We start from the raw sequence: 20,403 nt of genomic DNA, 5'->3' as shown, positions 1-20,403 counted from the left end.
GTGCTCAAGGGCAGATGGTGTTGTACCTGAGGCCACTGAGTCCTCACAATGCCCTGAGTTCCATATCACCAACCTCATTCAAGATCAGAAAAATGAGGCTCGCAGATCTTTAGTAGCTTCCCTAAGGTTGCATCCCAGAGCCTGGATTCAAGGCCACATCTTTCTGACACCCAAAGCATTTGATGGCCTTCCCCGCTCCTCCTCTGTTATAGGAGAAACGGGGCTTCGCTTGCCCAGTGTGCCTGTAATCCTAACCAGCACCAGGGTGATGGGTGGTACGCTGAGAAGGGCCATGATGCAGGGCAGGGAACAGCGGGTGGGGCAGGTTGAGAGATCACAGGAACCTTCATATAAAGAAAGATGAGGACCAGAGAAAGGGAAGCTGAAAGGTCAGTGGAGTGACCAGGAAGGCAAGTAGACCTCTTGTGATTAAACGTCCAGTTCTTCTTATGCAGAAGCTTTGGCAGTAGAGAAATAAACCCCGGCAATGTGAGTTTCTACCCCAGAAGCATTTTGTTCCCATAGAAACACGTAGCTGCATTCTATTCATACCCTGAAGTGCATGAGGCATTCTGAGGGCTGAATTAGATTTGGGGACTTGGGGACCTAACCACCCTTTATAACACATTTTATTCCAAGTTGTAAGCAACTAACTTACAAATAAACTTTCGGAACACAGCCCGAGGGTAAGTTCAAAACGGACTAAATCTTGTCTCAAGGCAGGAATGCGGCTCTTGCCTGACTGCTGAGGGATTTAATGGTTACTGGGCAACCAGGAATTAAATTCTTTACGTAGCTTTATCTCTACCTACTCCTGATGGGTATTCCTTTGGGGATAATAAAACCAACAACATTACTTTCATCAAATAAGAAAATGATATAGCATCTTAGAACTAGAAATCTCTCATTTTAAATCTTCCTTTTCCAGACGAGAAAGCAAAGGACTAGAAAGTTCTTGGTAACTTGGCCTGGGTTCCCTAGTCAGAATGAGAAACAAGGACTAGAAGCCAAGGGTTTCTCTTTTTTCCCTCCTCCCTGCAGAGAAAGGGTGCTTTAGTTAAATCAATAAAGTAGCTGAGGAACTCAGGCAAATGCCAAAAATGTTCACATAAGCCCGAAGCATCATGCTCCTGTATGTTCCCCCACCTTCTCTTATTTATCACTTTACTTTATTGTAGTAAGAACACTTAACTTCCTAATGCAGCATCCCTTCCCCGACCGAGCCAGAGAACAAAATACAAAGGCTCACTCTCAGCGGGACTTTGAAACTACTCTTTTGGCTTAAGGGCTCCCACTTGCTCCCAATTTGAACAGAGACCCTGAACTTCTTTAACCCTGACAAGTATTTGACACGTTCACGTTACATCTGAAAAACGAATTTTCCCAGAAGCCAGCAACTCCTAATTTTCCCCCGTGAGAGGAGTTTCTAGACCTTGTGATCTTCTTAAATCTTCAAGATTCAGCTCCTTCTAAACCACCCTGACACAGAAAGTCACGACGGTTCGGAGGCGGGGCGTGTTACAGGCGGAAGTCAGGAAGGGAGGACAGGCGCGGTTTCTTTTCAAGAACATCAGCAGTCCAAAGCCCAAAGAAGGCAGCCAGGTCCTAAGCACGCCCGTCAACGTGTCAGCCTATAAAACAGTTCCTCTCCGTCCTTCTAGGGATCTTAATTTCTCCATTTAATAATAATAGTTTTTGTTTGTTGTAGACATCCTGAGAATCAGTTAGCATTTATACAGTTTTTAATGGTTGTCTAGGTTGACTTAAAGGCCACTAGTTGCCAATTTTGAACCTCTTACATTTATTTCTGGGTTTCTGTCTCATAAAAATACGAATATAACCCTCCATATAACAAATTTTCATAATCTGTCAGGCTGTTATTCTACAGAAGAAAAGTGCTTTAAGTTTAGTTATGTAAAAGGTGATGGCATCAAAGAAGAGAACACTGTCTGTTATGGTATCACTGTGTAAAAAGGGGCATATTTACGTCTATGTATGTTTGTATACACATAAAATATCTACAGAAGGAAACAGAGAACTCTACCATTAATTGCCTCTGGAGAGTGATACTGGGGAATTAATATCAGGGCTGAGAGGGAGACTTACTTTTCCCATTGCCCAGTTGTACTGTTTCATTTTTTAAAATCATGTGCACGTATTACTTTAAAAAATTACTGAGTGTTAAATCTATCTTCTTTTCCATACTTCTCTGTGATTTCTTCCAAATTCTTCGTTTCACGCACTATCTTCCGCAGGAGTACTACTGTAATAATGGAAAAGCTAATGGCTAGAGAAGAAAAGTCGATGGGTTCTAGCTATGACTTTGCGATAAAAGAACAGTACTAGTGACTGCCATTTTATTGGGTGCTTACGGCACGTTAGTAATAAATACACACATTCTCAGATAATATTTCCAACTTTGCTATTGTTGTTTCAGTCCCATCTTACTGACAAGCAAACCGAAGGCCGAAGGACTGAAACTCAAATCTGTTAGACGCTAAAGCCACTCCCCTTAATCGTGAAGCAGTCTCTCAGTGTGCTTGGGCAAGCAACCTTAACTTCCCTGAGCTGCAGTTTCTTCATTGGTAAAGGGAACCTGTTCTGAGGGCTGCTGTGAAGACTACATGAGACGTGGTATCTTAAAAGCTCCTAGGAGAGATATCCAGGGTATCCACTTGCTAGGTAAAAGTTAGGAACCTTACCTGCCCCTAGTATTTCCTATATAAACTGCAACAAAAACACAAGGAATCTTTTTATCACGTTGATGATTCTAAAACACTTTTTTAGTTCCCCTCTCGAAAAGCCATCGGGATAGTTCCTCTTCAAATTGCCTCCATCACTTCCCAGGAAGAAAGTTTAGCTCAGGGGCTAAATCACTGAGTTAGGAGTTGAAAGTACCTTTAAATCCCAGCTATGCCAAGTGAACAAATTACCCACATTCTCTGAGCCTCATCTGTACAGTGGAGATAATAATACACTTCACAGGGCTTTTGACAAGATTAATGAGAAATATATGCTTATGATATCAAAGTTCATACACTTATATGAGCTACCCCAAATAAATCTCTGTAGAAAGATAAATAAATCCAGAAGAACATAAAATCAATAAAATTCTAATACGTCCTACTGTCCCAGTCAATTTGCAATTTCCTCTTTTTGTTCAGTGGTATCACCATTCTCTGGGTCATCAAGGCTGAAAATCTAGAAGGTATCTTATAACTCTTCTCTTTTCTTTAAAACCTACCAATCTGTCATCACTTTCAGACAATTCTACCTTGGAAAGAAAACTTCCAGAGTCATGCCCCCATGTCTTTCCCCCATTGCTATCCTAAGGCCTTTATCATCTCAAGTGCCACAAAGCAAAACCAAACAGAATAACTAATCTCTCCCCTCTCTTCCTTCAACCATCCCATCAAATTCTCATTCGTAAAAACAGAACACAGACTTCATCATGTCTCTCTTCTAAAGATTCAACATTTTTCCCACTGCCAATCAAATGAAATTTAAATTTCTCGTTCTATAATTTAAGGCATTTTAATTTACCCTGAATTTATGGCACTGAATCAGGTTTTCCTTCAAAAATCTGGAGAAGGTTCTCACAAAACAACGTCCTCACTGACCCTTAAACAAGCTAGTCTTTGTCTCAATTATACCTTTGCTTATGCTGTTACACTATGTGGAATACCCTAGCCTACATTTTAATTTACGTAAGTCTTACAAAATTCCTTCCTACAACAATGTTTTATTCTACTCTCCAAATAGCCTTCGCCAATGATTCTAATCAGTACTGCTCTTTCTACCTGTACAAGGTGCCGTACGTTTGACCTTGATATTATGTAAGTTAGTATATAGTCTTATTGCATTTATTAACTATTTCATGTATGTCAATTTTATTCCCCAAAGGAGACAGTATGGTCTTTTGTGAAGCTGACATATTGCTTTTCTAGAATCTGTACACAACAAATACAATGAAACCAGGCAATAATAAGCTCCGTGTGCGTGTATGTTAGCTTGAATTTAAACCTTCAGTCATTCCAACTTGAGACATTTAAATCTGCCTTGGAAAACGAAAGGGGTATATGCTGGCATTAATGAACTACCAGCAACAAGAGAAAATAACATGGTTGTCATTTGGGTTGCAAAGGCAGAAAGGACTCAGAATAACTTAGGCACCCCTTAGGCACTCCCCCGCTGGCCCCAAGCAGAGCTGGTGCTGTGCCTGTCACTCTCATAAGGCAAGGACTTCTATCACATCGCAGGGTCCATTGCGTGGCCGGGTTCATACCAGCTTGGGAGATGGACAGGCATCATGCCTTATGTTTCTTTGTACCCTGTTACTCAGAGCAGGGCCTGGAACATTCTAAGTACTCCATATCTACAGGGGAAGAAATCAACACCTCACATGGGACTGTATAAGTATGGTAGGTATAAGAGGCAGGAAGCAACCTTCCTTCTCCACCCATGCTGAATAGCCCTTTATTAAGAGAACTACTGTAGTTTAGGGTTCTGCATATACAAGAAAATGGGAAGAAACTGAAGCTGGCACAGAGAATAAGCAAATCTAACATAATGGGTGGATAATAGGCCCACTGAGGACGGATAAACGGTTTAGGCTTATTTAGCTTGGGGAAGAGAAAGCTAAAGCATAATTCAAAAACTGTACTGATGTAATCAGGAGTCTCACATCACCAAGAGTCCCTCAACAGAATGGAAAAAAAGATTACATTATGGAAGAAAAGTTTGGAAGAGTTTTGTTCAGTTACATTGGTTTTGCTTTCATATTACTCACAAAAGAGGAAAAATGCTCAGTGAACATTTAAAAGAAAATGTTCATGTTCACTAGTAATCAAAGATATGCAAATAATGATGACGATATGGTTTTCCTTTACAATTTCAAAAATAAAACTAATGCTCCACACTGGCAAGGGCATATAAGATGGGCGCTCTCACGTATTAAGTGCATAAGTGGACACCACCTTTTGAGAGAATTTCAGGAATATATACACCACAAAACTTAAAACATTACTATCCTTTGACTCAGTGATTACACTTCAGTGAAACAAATACGGAAAGGCTTTGTGCACAAAGATGTTCCTCACAGGTTTACTTCGAGCAGTGAAAAAATTGGAAACAACTGTGGAATATATTATTAGCTCCGTACTTTTTTTTTTTTTTTTTTTTTTGCGGTACGCGGGCCTCTCACCGTTGCGGCCTCTCCCGCTGCGGAGCACAGGCTCCGGACGCGCAAGCCCAGCGGCCATGGCTCACGGGCCCAGCCGCTCCGCGGCATGTGGGATCCTCCCGGACCGGGGCACGAACCCGTGTCCCCTGCATCAGCAGGTGGACTCCCAACCACTGCGCCACCAGGGAAGCCCCCAGCTCCGTACTCTTTAAGTGCACCTTGGCCAGAAAATGTAACTGAAGCAAGAGGCTACACAAGCCTTAACTGACAGTGCAACAAAGAACCTTGAACAGAATGTGCTCATTGTAAGCACAAATGTTTTGGGAAGATAATGTGTGTGTTCTGCTAGCCATTCTCTTTCCAGATAGGTAAGTTAAAGGTAAGTGAATTTTTGACAATTATAATAAGTGACTGCAAACACAACGGGAATCAGACAGTAGGCTCTTGCTCTACAGAAACTGAAGAAACTGGAAGATAGCACAGAAAGGACCCACACGTATCTGTGAGGTGTTCCAAAAAGACAGGACAGAGAGAATAGAAAAGCGGCAATAACTGAACAAACAACGCTCACAAGTTTCCAAAATCGATTCAGGACACAAATTCTCAAAGTGGAGAAAAAATGAAACATAAATCTCAAGCAAGATAAATAATACATTCAGCATAGGCACAGTGCAGGGAAACTGCGGAACACTGAAATGAAACAAAGTATTTTAAAAAGAGAGATCGTTTAGTAAAGGGACTAGGGACAGATGGCAAGAGGCAGTAAGACCCGCCCTGGGTGAGCGCCAACAGTGAGAGAAGGCAGATCGATGCCATTAGAACAGCCAAGGCATGGGAGCAACCCAGTGCCCAGTAACAGACAATGGGCTTCAGAAGGTGTGAGATATACATGCGCAATAGAATACTACTCAGCCATAAAAAAGAGTGAAATTAATGCCATTTGCAGCAACATGGATGGACCTAGAGATTATCGTACTAAGCGAAGTAAGTCAGACAGAGAAAGACAAATTCTGTATGACATCACTTATATGTGGAATCTAAAATACGACACAAATTAATGTATATAGCAAAACAGAAACAGACTCATGGACACAGAAAACAAATTTACGGCTACCAAAGGGGAGAGGGAGGGGGAGGTACAAATTAGGAGTTTGGGATTCACAGATTCAAACTGCAGTCCATAAAATAGATAAGCAACAAAGCTTTACTGTATAGCACAAGGAATTATATCCAATATCTTGTAATAACCTATAATGAAATATAATCTGCCAAAAACCTGAATCACTAGGATGCACACCTGAAACTAGCACAACATTGTAAATCAACTATACTTCAATAAAAAAGAACAGTTTGGAGATTAATATCTGAAAAAAATAGGTAAGTGAATTTTTACATATCAGTTATTGTAAAAATTAAAACTTACAGGGACTTATCATAAAGTTGAGTTTCTGTCTAAATTTGTTTGCTAAGAAGGCAAAGATTTTTCTGTAACACTGAAAGTTTCCAAGGATAGTTGCCTTGTCACCTTTAGAGCATAAATATTTGGCAAAAGAAATGTTATCAATTAAAATATTTGTGGTAGAAAAGTGTTTGTTCACGTAAATTTATAAACTGTATTTATCATAGGATAAGTTTTTCTTATCAGCCTTCTGATTACTGACTGCCTATTTCTGACTACACTGACTTTTGTTCTGTAACATCTCTAATATATAAGTAGCTTTCTGGACAGAAGGCATCATAACACTTTACTTGGCTTTCTTCTCAGAAGCCTGTTTGTAATAAGTCTCCAGAAGCTTAAGGATTTATTTCTACAAATTCAACATGAACTTGAGTTTCCTTTGTCATAAATTAATTTTTGAAAGATGGGAAATTATTTTTAAAAAGTAATATTTCAGGAAAATGCTACTTGGGAAAAATAACATCCCCAAAGAATTTAAGAATGAGAGAGGGGCCTCCCTGGTGGCGCAAGTGGTTGAGAGTCCGCCTGCCGATGCAGGGGATACGGGTTCGTGCCCCGGTCTGGGAGGATCCCATATGCCGCGGAGCGGCTGGGCCCGTGAGCCATGGCCGCTGGGCCTGCGCATCCGGAGCCTGCGCGTCCGGAGCCTGTGCTCCGCAACCGGAGAGGCCACAACAGTGAGTGAGAGGCCAGCATACCGCAAAAAAAAAAAAAAAAAGAATGAGAGAAAACTTGGGACATTTAGTGAATAAAGTAGCATACAACGTTATAAACAGGATATTGCCTCAAACAACTATATAAGAAATGCATAGAAAAAGAGACTGGAAGCAATCCTCTAAAATGTAAATGGTGGTTATTTCTGGGCGCTGAGATTGAAATTGATTTTTGTTTTCTTTTACACTTCATCTTTCCAAATTTTTGGAATGAACATATGTTTTGTAATGTCCAAAAAAATAAGATTACTGTAAAAATGTTTATACCTTCAATAATATTTTTAGCCTGTTGTCCTAAAGTGTAGGATTCTCAACGCCTGGCACACTCTTACGTATTTACTGAGTTAAGAAACCAATGAATAATTGAGGCTACCAGCACACCAAATTGTGTTCAGTGTTTCCTTGTTATTTAAATTCCAAATCCACGGTTACCCTTTCTTTCACAGTCTTAGCTCCTTTTTTTTTCTCTTTTTTAATATTTATTTATTTACTTGGCTGCACCAGGTCTTAGTTGTGGCATGGGAACTCTTAGTTGTGGCATGTGGGATCTAGTTCCCTGACCAGGGGTTGAACCCGGGCCCCCTGCATTGGGAGCACGGAGTCTTAGCCACCGTACCACCAGGGAAGTCCCTCAAGGGTCTTAGCTCCTTGATTATCAGTGAGTTATTCCTTTTAGAATAAAATTAATTCCAGGGTAGCAGTTCACCTGGTTGTGTTAAGATATCAAATTGCCAGTAAGATTTACAACTTAACTGACATTCCTAACTTTTCTTACCATGGTGCTTATCTTCTACTTTCTGCAAAGAACTCCATCTCTCCAGAGACTTCCATCTTGCTAGTTTAATAATCTGTCTTAGGAAAACATCATCTATATCTTTCTGTCTTTTTATTTATTTATCTATTTTTAACATCTTTATTGGAGTATAATTGCTTTACAACGGTGTGTTAGTTTCTGCTGTATAACAAAGTGAATCAGCTCTACGTATACATATATCCCCATATCTCCTCCCTCTGGAGCCTCCCTCCCACCCTCCCCATCCCACCCCTCTAGGTGGACACAACTTTCTGTCTTCTTGAGCGGTATCTGTCTTCTTCCCCAGAAACATCACTCTCGCTTGCTCTACTGTGTTTCATTCAATGAACATTTATTTATTCAGAGACTACCATGCACTGGGCGCTGGTGACAAAGATGAGGAAGACAGTTCCTGCTTTAAAGGAATTCATTACTTAGTCTTGAGAGACTTGAGCATAAACAACTGTAAATAATGCAAGTGCTACAATCAAATGCACGAGAGCTTATTCTTAGGGTTCGGACTTCTGTGCAGGTAACTTTTTGACTGCTACCTGCTCTTTGCTTGTTTTTAGGTCGGTTTCCTTGGAACACAGTGTACCCTTTTAGTGCCTCACTGAAGTTGCTTCAGACTCAGAAAATCCTATGCAAGCTTTTAAGGCTTTGTGTTTCTCTTCCCTGCATATTGGCATAGATGGTTGACTGCATCGCAGTCCATGAGGCCTCCTGCACTTCGGCCACTTGCTCGCTGGTTCTCAGATCCATTCTCTGACGTTCCCCTGCTCTGCCCTCTGTTACAGAGAATGGCATTTCCCTGCTCCCTTACAATTGGCTTCTAAGTAAGTATGGCCAACGGCGGTCACTGGCAGAAGAACTGAGGGAGAGGACAGGAGGAAGGAGAGGCCAGGCTATTTCTCCCTTTCTCTCTCTGTCTTCAGCACAAGCTCTGGCAGTAGGTGTGTCCCCTCCCTGGATCCCCCCCCATGAACCCCTCCCTCAGTGGTCCCAACTGGCCACTGGTTCTAGCTCCAGCTGATGGCTCTGGCTTCTGGGGCTCTGGCGGTACTACCTCTTGGCACTGTCCCTCCAGCCCTGGGTACAGCAGAGGCTCCCTGCCGTCTGCTTGGCTTCTTAGCTCTTCCATCACTGGGGAACCAATTTCCGGCACAAACCCCCTCTGTTTGAAATAACTAAAGTGGTTTCTATTTTCTGACTGGACGCTGACTGATACTTCACCCAAGTCGAAAATCTTAGCATCAGAGCCTGCAACATGTCATATGCGTTTTTTATGGTCTCATCCCTCCTTACCTCTGCAGCCATTCCCTTGTCCCCTCCCTACCATAACAGTCTCACCACCATTTGTTAGGCGTTTACTCTGTACCAGGCATTTTTCTGGGCATGTCACATTAATTGACAGGCTTTCTCCTTTCTTTTCACTCCTGAATTACTGTGCATGTTTCTTTCTTTTGGATAAGGAGGGACATGGGGTACGACAGTACCACTGCATCATCACCATCACCATCAATAGTTATTATAATTCCTTGCGCAGTTACTATGTCAGACATTTTGTAATTTTACATCTATTATTTCTAATCCCCACAACACTCCCCAAGGTAAGTAGCATCATAACCACTTGATACATCACAAAACTGGGGTTCAAAATTGTTACTGCCTTCGTCTTGGCCACAGAGAACGGGTGGCAAAGCCAGAATTTCAGATCCATGTCTCACCAGCCTCAAAGTCCATGAACTATTATTGCTGCTACATCACTTTACCTCCCAACCTCAACTCATAAAGTGACACAAAGTCACAGTGTAATCAATCAGCTCCCCATTGACTTCAACACACAACATAAAGAGTACACATGCCACATTTTATGTTCTAGATAAAAACAAATTTGTATTTGAAAACTATGATATGTTATACACTACCTTTAATTCTAGGGGTGGAGGAGCCATGAAATTAGGCAGCAGGGATCCTGCCATTATCATACCCAGCCCTTTCCTGTATTGGGTGGTCCTGTTACTTTGGCCTCCAAAATAATTGCTAAGGAGGCCTATGAAATGGGAAAGAATATAGATCCCTCCTTTGCCTGAACTTGACTCAACTGGCAAAATATAAAATCCATAAGTAACATTTTTCAGGTGTTCTTGTTTGGTGTAAGTTAATTACCCTCTCCCAAGGTCACCTGACTTGAGTTTACATTTATACTTTCAAAAATTAAATGCTCTAGAACAGTGCTACTCAAAGTACAGTTTTCCACACACATAGAAACTAGGAATGTGTTAAGCAACTTTTGCAGCAACTTGACATTGCCATGACATCCAAATGCGGAATCGATGGGTCCATTTCACGGAACAAGGTACAGACTAGGTCAAGTGCGGCTGAATTTGTGCAGTGGGTTATGTGTGATGTGAGTGTACACTAGTCAGTTTCAATAAGGCCACCTCAAAGTCCGTGACATACTGGATGTTTTAAAAACAATTGTCCTTCACCAGTTGGAGAAGCACTGCTCTAAAACTGACAGTCTTTTTATAGGACTAGAAAGCAAAATATAAAACGAAGCACTTTCCGCCAAAATTAATGCTTGATAAAAAATACGTATGTAAACATATAAATATATGTGCATGCAGGTATGCGTGCACACAAACGCAAACTCACATATAACGTATGTCCTAGTTACATAAGCTTCGGTTTATGAGGGGGCACAAGGACTTCCCTGAAGTTGTGCAAGGGATCAAGACTTTGTGGAATGGCAAATTCTGAAACATTCTCACAGAATAACACCAATTCATAAATGAACTAATGACTCATCCACTGTGTCGTAAGAGACTCTTTCAGAATATTTTTAGGTCACTTTATTACTACTGTAGAGTCTGGACTTCAAAAACTCACTATCTATTTTATGTGAGTGTTCCGACTGTTCTAAATCTCTTTCCAGCAAAACTGCAGCTCCCGAGAGACGTACAGAGGTAATCAGACTTGTGTGCTTAAAAAAGAAATATTGGAAATGTCTGAAAAAGAGCAGACACGTTTTTAGACGCCTTTACTTCGTGTGCAAAAATTGTCTTCTGCAGACCCAGCTACATAAAATTGTACACATCCAGCACTTTTCTCACAGCTGCAGGTGTAACCTTAATGCTTCTCTTATTTAGATCAAGTAAACTACCAAAAAATTGGCAGCTCTTCTCACTTGTAAACCAGTCTAAGTCTGAAAGAGAATCCTTTTGAGTTTCCTTCTGAAATAAGCTTTGCAAGATGCAATTCAGAAACATCTATTTATTTATGTTCTTCAATTAGAAGCTTTAAATCAAGTTATTTGAACAAGAAAAATATTATAAAAAAATACCCCATTAAAACACCATAAATTTTGATTCGAAGATTACATTTCCCTTTTACAAACGGGGACAATCAATCGATTCTAACTGAAGTGAAAAGAACAGATTATTTTTCTTTTCCCTTTTATAAGCAGGATAGACATAAAGGAAGAACATTTGTAACAGCTTTAATGTCTTATGCCTTCTGTTTCGCAAATCTGAGTAAATCTCCTGTGTTCACTTTGTCAGCTAGGGAATAAAGAATGTCATTTGAGATTCCATAGCTTAATTATGCTGATAAAGCAGTTTTATAAATCATGCTACGAGTAATGGATGTTCTTTGAGAACAGCAAACTAGGAGCCATAAAATGTGTGCTCTGGACTTGGTTCCTTATCTTCTACCCATATGTCAGTGTGAATAAGTCAAAGCAAGTCTTGCGCCTCAGCCTGCTCAAGTCCAAATAGAAAGGAGGAGGAAACGGTTGCCCCATCCACTCATATGATAGCATAATTTTCTAAATCAAAAACAGGAGCCTACTCAAACGGATGGCAGGACAGAAGATCTGAAAATGACAGAAAATTCAGGTCACATGCCACCTATATACCTAATTTACAGCTGCGTAAAGATTAAATACGGTTACTTCTGAAAGCTCTCTGCACACTGTAAAGTGCTACAGAAATGAAAGTACAAAAATTACTCACTCAATGATCTTATTATTCCTATCTTCCAGGCTGGTGGGGACAAAGGGAAACTGGGGTGTGGGGCACAGCATTCATAAGGTCAAGCCAAATCCAGTCAGAAGTTAAACTAAAACCAGACACTTAGAGATGGAAGGTTGCTGCCCGACCTGATAAGCCAGAAATCTGAGACTGAGGGAAAGCAAGGGACCAGCTCAAGGTCACACCCAAGCTGGGATCTGAACTGACGTATTCTTTCCAGTTCAAGGCCCTATGGTAGTAGAAAATCCAGAGGCAGAAGTTTTAATACCTGGCAATACTTAAAGAACTAGAGATAAGAGAAGGAATATGCTAAACATTGAGTCCCTTGGTTGAGAACAGTTGAGTTTACAAAATATGCTGAGAAAAGCATTAGGACATGCTCCCCAGGCAGAAGGAATTCATAGTCATTCAGAGTCCCGCAGTTCCTAATCGGTAGAGCATCCTCAGGAGGGAATACTTAATGGAATGTAGAAAGCCTAACAAAAGAGGGAGAGAATAAGCTAACTTATTTTCCTTCCTCTTGGCAAACCGAGGAAGGAGGTACAGGATTTGCAGGGCAGTGTTTCCAACTCTACGTGAGCAGCTGCAATTATTTATTAATAACATTACTGATGTATCCTGAAGAAGCTCTTAGCCTCTTGACTTGACTGGTGGTCCTCTTAACTAGGACTGCTGAAGAATCACACCAGCCTCAGGCCCTTCAGACCCTAGAAGTGAGCCGTCATTTGAACGTTCTGAAGCTCTTCGCAGGCAACAGACATGAGGCTTGGGGCCACGTGCTGACAGACAGCCTTCAAAACACAAGGGTTTTTAAGACCACTTTTCCTAAGAATTCCTAAAACATTTATAAGTCCATTTTTGAAAATTGAGAGATTCTGCATCATTTGGGTAAGCATCATGGAGAGTGGGCTCCAGAATGTGGGCAACAGCTAAGAGGGGCTAGATCCTTCTGGAGAATGCCAGACCCACAGGAAAAGAGGGGAACCAACACCCCTAGAGAAAAAAAAGCTGGTGGTGAAAGGACTTCAAAGAAGGAAAAGGAAATTGGGATAAGAACTGTCAGATCAGCCAGCACATCTAGATTTTAGTAAACAGTTTGAAACGAAATCAGTTAACCTTCTGAAGCTTAATGATTCTCTCTTCGCCTTAGCCTATTTTTTTAAACCTATGTCTCCTCTGCAAACTGCTATTCCTGCGCTGTACTGCTCGTATCCCTCATGCGAACACCTCATACTGTAGGGGAGAAAGAAGCCAGGGAGGGGACCACATAAAGATTTTATTGTATTTATAATTAATATATTCACAATAAGAGAGACTAAGAAACACTTTTTCAAAGTATTTTTAAGCAGCACATATTATATGTGTATGGGGGGGAATGGGGTTTTTTTTAATGTTAAAATTTCAGTGATGAACTTAAGAACCTAGACGTAGATTGTGAGAAAATGAGAGGCTTTTTTATCACATAACAGCACTCCATATAAATCAAGATTATATTAGTATTTCAAAATAAATTCCAGAGCACATTACTATCTAACATCTACTGATTTTTAAAATGCCTTTTGGAGCCTTAAAGAGCTTTACGTTTTAAATCACCAAGATAAGCGTTTGGAACAGCAGTCTTGCCATTCCATTTGTAAAGATGCTAACAGAAATCTGAAATTCACCTCATGAATGGAACGTATTATTACTTCTAAGAAATGAGGAAGAATATGCCTTCTCAACAGCAAATAGATGGCCCAGCAGGTATATTTCCAGAGAGCCTCCCTACTTGATATCAGCCTGTCTCACTTGGCCTGTAAGACAGGGATGGGCGGCAGGACCTTCTCCCTGTGGCTTGTTTGCCAAGAATGTGCATTTTTAAAAATAGGAATGATTAAACTTCTAGAAATCCATTTGTCTGCAGAATCAGCCAAAGGTACTTCTTGAAAATTATGATCACAGCAAGTTTTGGAAACAACCTGCCCCACCTCTGCTCAAAGCAAGAGAAAAACAAAATTCTTCAACACTTTGGTCCAATACCCTCATGCTAAGGATAAGGATAATAAGGCCACGTAAAAAAAAGATATGGGAAAATTTTTTATATACCACTCACCCCACCACATTGGGGGTAGTCAGAGAAAAATGGTGAAAGGAAACTGCTTTCGAGTTGTTCTTATTGATTTCTTCTCTGAGCAAACAAGACAGTGCTTTTGCCAAACCGTTAATGTTGCGTAAAAAATTTTCTGGAGACCTTCCAATGCTCCAATTCCTAATGACTGTCAGGTCATGTCTGTAAATGTTTAAATTAATTCTTTACTATGCCTTGTTTTGTGTTTGTGTGGGAGCCCAACAATTTTTTCCTTCATAACTTGCAATTTTTTGAGTGGGTACACAGGCTAACTACATGGGGAAAACACAATATTTTTAACGTTTGATGAAAGCTCACTCAAAAAAGCCATTTTAGATCTGTTGAGAATAACCTGAAATGAATTCTTTTACTTTTTTTAAATAAAAAAATTTAGTGGTAAAGAAGACAAAGCTAACTTTTTTTAAGTCAGCTTTTTGTGAATGGACATATTTAAAGACTAACGACGCATGAGATGATCTCCTTGTGTTTAAATTTACCTGATAAAGTTTATGGGAATCAGGACTTAAGCATAACTTTTTTATATGCATACTTATGTGTGATGTATATGTATGTGTGTGTGTGTGTGTGTGTGGCTATTGCTGCTTTTCTGTCATAGGTTCTCACTGGTTGATGAAGTAGAGCTGTAGGGACACTAAGGAATGGGATGGGGGTACTGATGAAGAAGCATTTTTTGCTAAATATCTAATTGTAAATAATATAAACTCATTGTAGAAAGTCAGGAAAGGAAAGGAAATCACCTAGAATTCTGCTAAGTAGAGAGATCTCTAAGATTAACATTTCGAGTAATACCATAGCCTTCCAACAGTTAATGCTCAAGTCCTACTTTTTCAGTCCTTACCAAATGACTCTGGCTTATAATACTGTGGTGTTTGGACCAAGGGTCGGGGGCGGATCACGTGAACGCGTTTGGGGGCAAGGCAGAAAACAGAGTGTGTTAAACAGGCTGGTTGGGGGTTTTGGCAAATTAGAGAATGGAAATCCCCTCAGAGGTGGGCATATTTAGGAATGTGTAACATTTCCTGCACGCTGTGAGCCACTGTAGCTTCTACAGTGGAGTTATGTCTGGAGTTGGTGGTATGGTGGGGATTAGCAACTTCTTGATATTTTCAACATGTCACCACAGACAAGAGGTTCAGGTTCCATTAGGAGAGGGCCCGAGGTATGGTCTAACACTGTGACCACACCAGACCAGTTCTGCTTTCATGATACCTTTCACAAACTAAGTGTAGTTGAAGGCTTCCAACCATCTCATCCAGTTCAAAATAGCAACTTGGACCTAAAGGGATACCTCGCGAGGAAAAACATATGCCAATATATAAAGATAAAAAAGAAATTAAAGGCTTCTTTTCAGTATGTTATGCTTATATTTCAACTTCCAAACACTGTAATTTGGGAGTGGGAAGGGCACTAGCGGTACTTAACCTTGTAGGTTATCTCAGGGATGTAGACACACAACAAACTACTAAATCAATCATTCCACGTGTGCCTGGCAACGGGGAAAGGAAGCGTGTCCACTGTCCAGGAATCCACCATACTATTTCTAGAAATGTAATGGTTTGTTCCAGAAATACCATTCAAATAACTGTCTATCCATAGGTAAAACTGTCAATCTGTACCTATTTGTAGCAGGTGCGTGGTACTCTACATGGACATACTTTGCTAAGTGAATAATGTCAATGAATTAAGTGCAAACACTAACAGAAGATCTGGGGTAGATGCCAGTGTAGAGCCATACATATGGCTGTGTATCCCTGACAGAGGGTTTCTCTGCGCCTGACTTCACTGCCCTGTGAAAGAAGGCTGTTGATGACATCTACCAGGCACGATGGTTGCTCACATACATTTCCATGCGCAGCACACACAGTACGCTCTCAATAAATGGAAGACGTTATGTAACGTGTCACCATTTGAATAAAAGTTAGCCCAAGTAATATGTGATTGTAACGAAAATATTGGAAATATAAGTTTTGAAAGCTGAAAATCAAATTTCAACACCTAGTTCATTTCCAGGATGTTTGTTGCCAGGATAACAAAAACCAAAATTTCAAAGTGGGCGGGGGGAGCGGCTGGTGGTGGTGGAATTGACCACATATTTATGATGGCAGCATTTTAATCTATATAACTGATCTCAATTAAGTTGATTTCATCAAAGAAAAAGTCTGTTAACAAAGGAGCTCTAAATTTCCCTGCAACTGTAAAATTCCATTATCTTCCAAAATCGCGTGATTTGCCCAAGGTTACAAATCATGCCAGATTACCAGCTTTGAGTTTACCACCGCATTCGACCTACTGAGAAAACTTTAGAAATATGATGATAAAAAGCATATTTAATTCCTATTGAAGGTGCAAACACCTCTTCATTGAGTTCATAATTAGCTTTTTATCAACCATGTTTGTGATTTCTCATTACAGAGTAATTAAAAGTAAGCTGGTAGAGAATACAATGCAATGAAATGGAAAGATGGCCATGGTACATTACCTTTAGGTGAATAAAAGCTGATTATAAAACAGAACGACCCAACTTTTGTAAAAATATATGTATAGAAAGAAATTTTTGAGGATATCTACTAGATTGTTAAACATTAGTTAACTAAGAGGTGAGTTATAGATGACTTCATTTTTGTTAGCTTGTCTATATTCTTTAACTTTAAAAAATATGAACAAGTATTGATTCTATAATAATTATAATTTTCAAATAAAAGTAAATTAAAATATTAGAACTAGAGATCACTGTGATTAGAGTAGAAAAAAATTATAAGTAGGCTGAGCCTATGTAAACCAGAGGCTATAAGCAGGAGGCCCAGTTTCAACGAGCTCTTTATTGAAAGATTTCTAGTTTGTCTTGAAAAATCCAAAGTCTTGAGAGCACTGGGCTAGGACGACCAGCTCCTCCAGCACAGCCACTGCCCACTTCAGATGAAGTCTCATTCTCTCACTTGCCAAAATATAAGCATTCAAGCTTTCCACCTGTGGTCTAAACAGTGCAGCATAAAAGCCAGAAACATTCTGCAGAGGCTGAAAATGTAGCACTTGAAGATGAGCTGATCCTGATTTTCCTTAAGTTTTTAAAAGGGAGTGTGTGTACATATGTGCCTGTACACACACACATGCTCTTACTGCTAGACTGAGCTGACATAATATTACTTGAAATGTATTGGTATCTCTGGCTAGTAGAATTATAAGTGACTTTTCTTTTTCACGCTTTGTATTTTTTCAGATTTCTACAAGGAACTTCTATCATTTATAATAATGTTGTGTTAGTTTCAGGTGTACAGCAAAGTGATTCAGTTATACATATACATGTATCTATTCTTGTTCAAATTCTTTTCCCATTTAGGTTATTACAGAATATTGAGCAGCGTTCCCTGTGCTGTACAGTAGGTCCTTGTTGGAAAGGGTTTAGGGAGAAATCTGGGGGGGCTAATATCTCCTACTCCATGCCTTAATGTCTCTATAGCTGCAATTCATTAACCAATGGGAATCTATGAGAGAAAGGCAGCAGCAGCTACACACAGATACATGGACACACACACACACATCCAAAATTTATGTCTGAGCACCCCGATTCCCATGGGCTTTGTCACATAACTTAAAACCCAAAGAGTTTTCACCTTACGCGTTTCAGTCTGTAAATATGTCCATTCGCAAAAAGGGACTTAAAAAATGTTTAGTAGTAGAGACAGCATGCCGATTTTTTAATTAAAACAACAACAACTAGTTACAGTGTGAGGTAATTCATTTCAGGTTATTCCCGAGGGATCGAAAATGGTATAGAGTGGACTTTCATTGAGCATGCATGCTGATGACCGGACAGGCTTAGGAATTAGGAGCACTGGAGTGACTGCGGAAAATTCCTTTACACGGCATTCGTAACTTGGCAAAAGTGCCTTCTTGGTTTCACAAGGAAGAAATCAATAAGAACAACTTGAAACCCTTTTCTTTCTCTGGGGGGAAAGCATAGCCGTCAATTGCAAGTATTTTTTCCATCCTTTTAGGCAAAAAAGAGAACTAGCAAGACCTTTTGGCCCTCTCAGATATACTGAATTTTCGGCAATCAGTGCAATCCTAAAACTTATTTTTAAGCAACCTCGGAAACAAAGAAAGCTGACTGTCAATTCTGAATAGAAAGGTGTCGCTGTTTTCACCCCTGAAACAATCTAGTGATGTATTTAGACAACAAATGGCTTGCGCGCTACCGACTACTTTATCCTACGAGTCATCTGTCATTTCACCTGGAGGAAACACGGCCATGTCCTTACCTAAAGACTGGTAGAGTTCTGTCATTTTGGGATGGTCCCAGCAAGTTGTTTGGGTCTCGTGGCTAAAACATAAAATACAAAGAGAGACTTTAGAATTTAGAATGAGTAGTAGAGAAAAGGAGACAAGAAAAAACCAAAAAGCACGGTACGCCTTTGGCTCATTTGGCTTCATTACTTCACAGGCCTTCCATCTTGCAGTGACGAATGTTTATTTTACAAGGAGAGAGACCCCAACCTTTGCTCTCAACAGGAAAAGCAGTATGATCATTATTTGGTAACCAGCATTTGTTTCTTTTTTGTACCCACAAGTCGGCTGCACTTCTGTTAAAAGAAAATGACCCTGTTAGGTACTCAATAATCAAAAATCAGGATTTCTTCAGCCGTCCAATTCAGAACATACAGAAAGGACACTGACAAGTGTTATTCAACTCTGTCAAAGAGACACTGATATTAGTTTAATAAATAAATCGCCTCAGTTCTCATTTGCTTTCACTGTCCCTGACACCTTTCCATTACTTTCTTCTCCGTATCCAGATCTCATCTCTATGATGACTGTATTTCACTTCGGCTTAAGGTTCATCCATTGCCTGACTCATAGATTGTATCTTCCCCCTTCCCATTACTTTTAGAATGTCTTTTTAACTCGGCACTCTATATACCACCGCACCTTTTCCTATGTTTACTTGGGCCTGAATGAAGCATTCACAGTTCTCTTCCATTTCTTGAAGTTTAGCTAAGTGTGTTTGCTGGCTATCAGCTCCTGCCACAGAAAGAACAAAACACCTTTGTTCCGCATTCGATTCCGTGAATAAACCCGGGAGAGATAACTACATATACTTTTCCTTACTTTGGCCCATCTACATAAATCACCACAGCATCGTATTTCCAGTTTTCGGGGATTACTTGACTGGGCTTTGATGCAGTAAAATGCAGCCCTGAACAATATTTCAGTACTCATAAGCAGAGCCTATTCATTATCTTTGAGGGAAAGGTGGGAGTGGAGAGAGGAGAAATAGCTTAAATGTGGACACTTCAAGGGGCGCAGAAAGCACAGCGGCTGCACACAGAAAGAGGAGCTTAGGGAGGCCAACAATGTCAAGTGTACGTGTTAAATCTTAGGACTGGATTCTGGCTCTGTGGCCTACTAGCTGTGAGATTTGGGGCCAGCCCGCTTACCTGGGAGCGTTAAAGGACGAGCTGATATAGGAAGAGCTGATATAGACTGATACCTTCTGGTGCTCAATATGTGGTCATTTCTGTTATTATGTGGCCCCCAAATTACTGCCCACTAAAAGCAAAGCTTTCATTAGTTGATTATAATATAGATGAGGATCCAACTGTGGTTAAGTCAGCCGCACCTAAGACCCTTCATAGAGGGCAAAAGGAACACTCGATGTGTATTACCTCTGTTTTCAAGAAAATAAGCAAAAGAGGGAAACATTTATTGTGGTTTGATAAACAGAACACAATCACAAATGACAAAAAACATGTGGAAATTCCCCAAAGTGTGCAACTTCAGAGACCATCCCTCTGATATTTACTAACATTCAGCAATTGAATGGTGAAGGCTAGTGCAAGAAATTTACAAGACAGCGTTCATTGGGGAAGGGCTGTTTCAGTCTCTTCCAAACCTGTTTGTTTCTGTTTGACTTTTCCACAGAGACAATTCGCGGCTGAGGAGTAAGTCAGTCGAGGGAATGTACCAGAGTAGAATCCAAATCTTACAGAGCAAGACAAGCAAAAGATACAGTCCATGCTTTAGGGGGTTTCTGAAAGCCCCATGTCAACACTGGTTTATGATCTGGAGAAGGGGTGGGAGGGACTGGTACTTTATA

General features: G+C 40.3%; 1 protein-coding gene across 5 annotated transcripts in view; it reads right to left on the bottom strand.

Annotated features, from left to right (window-relative positions):
• Positions 1 to 20,403, bottom strand: part of DMD (dystrophin) — a 1,698,782-nt gene that overhangs the window by 126,747 nt on the left and 1,551,632 nt on the right. For all 5 annotated transcript variants that reach the window (XM_060087208.1, XM_060087209.1, XM_060087210.1 and 2 more), the window contains one exon: positions 18,569 to 18,630. In XM_060087208.1, coding sequence (XP_059943191.1) covers positions 18,569 to 18,630 — 62 coding nt within the window. The remainder of the gene's footprint in view (positions 1 to 18,568; positions 18,631 to 20,403) is intronic.

The sequence above is a fragment of the Mesoplodon densirostris genome, chromosome X (assembly GCF_025265405.1).
Source record: "Mesoplodon densirostris isolate mMesDen1 chromosome X, mMesDen1 primary haplotype, whole genome shotgun sequence".
Lineage (NCBI taxonomy): Eukaryota > Metazoa > Chordata > Mammalia > Artiodactyla > Ziphiidae > Mesoplodon > Mesoplodon densirostris.
The sequence above is the reverse complement of the archived record's forward strand: the minus strand, read 5'-3'. Positions and strand labels throughout refer to the sequence as shown.